Source organism: Branchiostoma floridae, chromosome 16 (genome assembly GCF_000003815.2).
Source record: "Branchiostoma floridae strain S238N-H82 chromosome 16, Bfl_VNyyK, whole genome shotgun sequence".
Classification (NCBI taxonomy): Eukaryota; Metazoa; Chordata; class Leptocardii; order Amphioxiformes; family Branchiostomatidae; genus Branchiostoma; species Branchiostoma floridae.
Genome location: NC_049994.1, coordinates 389,081 through 393,492, shown reverse-complemented (window position 1 = coordinate 393,492; position 4,412 = coordinate 389,081). Strand labels below are relative to the sequence as shown.

Sequence of the window (4,412 nt, the reverse complement as noted above, 5' to 3'; positions counted from 1 at the left end):
AAAAGTGACAAAAAGTCCATAGAGAGCCTGCTATGGAGGCTATGTAATAAGTTTAATCTTACGATAACGTAATATGACGTAATTATGATCTCATCAATTCGATTGAATTGGCCGGACCCATGAAAAAAGGGTACTCTCAGAAAACTTCAAGTTTTGCTCCAAAAATGTAACAGCAAGCGCAGATAACAGAATGATAATGTTAGTTACGACTTGTGTGGCTAATAGCAACATCATTGACGTCAAAATGACGTCATAAAATGACGTCATGCATATCTTAGATACCAGTTGGGCTCCGCCATGTTATAACCACAACATTGAATTTTCAAAAATACTTATTTTTGCAACAAATGATCGCAAAAGGCAATGGATATAGACTAAATACATTCATTTAGATGGTTTTGATGAAAAAAATACCAGATGCTATTGTCTTTGTGTATCAGCATCCCCTGACTGTGGCCTGACTACTGGACCCTGTGGACAGAGGCCAGCTCTAAACAAAACAACTGTGGTTTTTCTGTAAGTACAACTACCAGATTTTCATCAAACAGTGACAACTTTTTAAAGGTAAACACACGTACCTCCAAATTTGCGATGGCTTTCAGTCCATCTTGCTCACGGAGTGAACGAGTTCTCCACGCAAGTCTAGACCTAGTTCACGCAACTCTCGCGAGAACTAGGTCACTCCGTGAGCAAGATGAAGCCATCGAAAATTTGGTGGAAGTACGTGTGTTTACCTTTAAAAGGTAGTCACTGCTTAATGAATGTTCTATTAACTGTGTACATAAAAAAAAAACAAGAATTTTGTTCCCTTTCAGGGACGCCAAATAGACCAAAATGGGCAAACATGTTGTGTTGTAGCCTAATAATCATACTAGGGAAGTAGCCATGATTATGGTTGCAGAAATGAAACTTGTTGGATACTCGTAAAAGTGCAACTGATATGGAAGCCATGAATCTCGTTGCAAACTTTGCAAGTGACACTAGTATCATTTTAACTACACTAGTTCACTTCTTTAATACAGGAATGAATGGCATTGTTAGTTGTGATGCCAAGTTTTGTCACTTCAAATCTTGTTACGACGTTTATGGCGTCTATTTAAAAACTTTTAGCCCTCTTGTTTTTTTCTCGCTATCTCATTTTTTTTGCATTCTGCAGAGGGTGTCATCCAGAAAATTTCCTTGCTGTGGCCTAAATGTTGTGAAATAACAAGTAGATAACAAATATCTGTTGTGTGATGTGAACCAGTCAGAATTGCCCTACTTATAGTGATTTTATGTCTTCCTTGTCAAATAAGAATAATATTCACGGGTTATATAATGACGATGACGATGACAATGATCTTTATTGCATATTCTTGCCTAACATGGGCTAAATGAATTGTGTTGTATAGCTGAAGTATTTGTATTGGGTATTTGTGATTGCATTTCATATCATCTACAGAGTCTACAGAGTCTCCTCTCTCTTTTTAAAACTTGTGAAAACAAATTGACAGATCTTCTCCAGTGCATTGTACTCCTTTGTCTAAATTATATAGCGGAACATTTCGTCCTTGCCTAAACATGCATATCCATGGTCTAGCTGTAGTGTACTTATGAGAGATTTGCGCCCATCACTGCATGAAAATTGGAATTTACCTCAATGGTAAATGCGGTGTAAAGCCGTGTAAAGGTTAAATTTACACGGGTTTTACCAGCATTTACCCGTTGGTAAATATGCAAATATACCACACATTTACCTGTATGGTATAGCTGGTAATGTTTGCCTGATTTACCCACATTTACCAAAGTTGTGTAAATACGCATCTACCGAGATTTACCAATACGCGTTATTTCTCAGAATTATCGCCATTTACCCATCTTTATATTGTGTGTAAATGCGACTTAACCGGTACTTTACCGATAAATATATATCTACTTTTACCACTGCATTTACCCACCTTTACTAAGCGAATGCTATTTCTCGGATTTAGCGACATTTACCCATCTCTAACGCGGGTTCAAATAATCGACTTTACCGGCCTATATCCTACATTTATTACTGTATATATTCCCTTTACAAAGAATGTGGGTTTGATTTACCCGCACACCCTGCCAGATCAATGGCTACTCAGATGATTACTGAAACCTGCATGTAATAATGAACAAAGGGGCTTGTGGTGTAATTAACCATTTATTGATGTTTTAATTACCACAAACAAGTATTTTCAAAAGACATGAGTATGCAAATAACATTAGAGAGTAAAAAGTGTGTTTCCAAGTGGACATATTTACATGTAAAAACGTTATCAAAACCAGTTGTTTTTTCAACTGAAAGACAATGCAAAAATACACATGGAAGATATTATACAAATATGTGTAATGACAATAGTCTGTTGTATTCAAACACTGGTCATATGATATTTCACAGGCAAATAAATCTGGGAAAACATCAGTCCCAAATATCATACTCAATTACAGATCCATCAATTGTCAACAAGTCATACATTTTGCGAGTCTGAAAGTTATGATAATAAAAAAACATGTTTAACTACAGTTACAAAAGGTCCATGTATTACCATTTTTCAACAGTGAGGATGGATTATTGCGAGCAGTTACAGACAAGTTAACTAAATGCAGTCCTATGGTAAACTGAACACACATAGTCCTAAGCAAAATATAATGCTAAACCAAACCACTGTTCATATGTATATTGTATGTCATTTTTTGGGGCACATATACATTACATTACAATACAATACGCTAAAATCTGAAGATTTTGGTAATATGATTGAGACTTTCTTCAAGCACAGTATAAATGTATGGAGCAGAAAGCATAACAACTTATAAACACATAGTATATGACATGACATTCTAAATACAGCTGACACAAACAGCAGCAACATACAATCCTTCATAACTCATTATATTATCACACAGCATCAATGATTGTTATATTATAGAGATAAAAAAAAAGGAAAGCACAGCAGAGCCTGCTGATGACAACGGAGGAAGGATGATTAAGACAAAGGCTATGTGAAATAAGACAACTGTCTACATTTTCTTGCTTCTGTTTAAAAAAAACACATGACAACAGCACCAAACGTATGGTGTGAAAAGGCCTGCCAAAAAAGGGCACGTAAATTTCATTCAAATTTTCCTCAAATCTGGTTGTTAGAACAATGATCAAAGGTTACACTAATGAATAAACAAAAAGATTGAGAGTCATGACATTTCAAAGTAATTTTTTCAAAGGAGTTCAGCATCTTGTCACCTACTATGCAAATGAAACTCTCTATAATTCATACCCAACATTATATCTATTTTTCTACATTATTTCAATACACAATGTACTTTATGAATGTTACAAAAATAAAGAAGCAGAACTCCAGTCAGAAGCTCCAAGGAATGTGTCCGAGAGATACTGAAACGTGAGCAAAGTGGGTACAAAATGGTTGTTTCAAAGAATTCTCCTATATCCTACAATTTGACATTATTTATGCAAATGACACTTTTGTTGATTTGGCACTTAAGTTATGCAAATGACGATCATTTTGTAATCCAGGCATCCTGTTCTGACAGCTTGGGCTTTTTTAAGTTAGAAGTGGAAGGAGGGCCTTGGATTCTTTTGATGCACTGTCTTCTAGCCTGATCAGACTGTATGGCGCTATATTTTGTGTCAAGTGCTTGTTTTAACTTTCCGAATGCATCAGACTCCCAAGGAATGGCCCTTGTCTTGTAAACCTTCACTCCATCATCATCAACATCAGACTCTTCTGACGACATGAAATCTCCTTGTAGTACTCGCTGCATGTCCTCCTTTTTTTTCTGCGTGTAAGACTGCTTGGCCCTTAGGGCCTTCAGGCGATTTTTCATCTTCTAATGGCAAAAAAAAAAAAAATGTTTAGTTAAGTGATATTGAGTCATTTAGGACAGCACCAGATAAGGCTTTTTGTTGTTTCTATCTAGAATCATAGAAGGTTTCACACATAGATATAATATATAATTATGTCAGTTGCCAGCCTGCCTGTATCAGGGTTTAATAAACTCTGAATCTCCCTGTGTCCTTTGATTGTCGAAGAAGAAAGTCAGACAATAGATGCCATTAAGTTAATCTCCAAGATCTTGCGGTGGCTAAAGTTTTGGTCCCCAGCTTATGATACTGTCTCATACCACCGCAAGATCTGCTCGGAGATTACCATTAAATCAAGTAATGGACCGAAACAAGATGAATCTCAGGATACAATGATATGTTTCAGGCTGCATTCTTGCCACAATGCCAGAAACTACAAGTACACTTCTGCACCTTTTGGCACAAGTCTTAATTGAAGTATAGTATTTCCCTTTATTTTCTGTTTATACTGTATTTTCATCAGGCATGTCACTTCAACATACATGTACTCTTTAATGTCTTCGCACATTTACTCTAAGGCTAC

The 4,412-nt window shown here is 36.2% G+C and overlaps 2 protein-coding genes across 2 annotated transcripts in view; one reads left to right on the top strand and one right to left on the bottom strand.

The window, feature by feature from the left end:
• Positions 1–4,412, top strand: part of LOC118403890 — a 33,959-nt gene that overhangs the window by 3,781 nt on the left and 25,766 nt on the right. The window contains exon 2 of the mRNA XM_035802744.1: positions 441–516. Within this exon, the coding sequence (XP_035658637.1) occupies positions 441–516 (76 nt within the window). The remainder of the gene's footprint in view (positions 1–440; positions 517–4,412) is intronic.
• The window catches only part of LOC118403889, a 12,833-nt gene continuing 10,089 nt past the window's right edge, over positions 1,669–4,412 (bottom strand). The window contains exon 6 of the mRNA XM_035802742.1: positions 1,669–3,855. Within this exon, the coding sequence (XP_035658635.1) occupies positions 3,526–3,855 (330 nt within the window). The 3' untranslated portion in view covers positions 1,669–3,525. The remainder of the gene's footprint in view (positions 3,856–4,412) is intronic.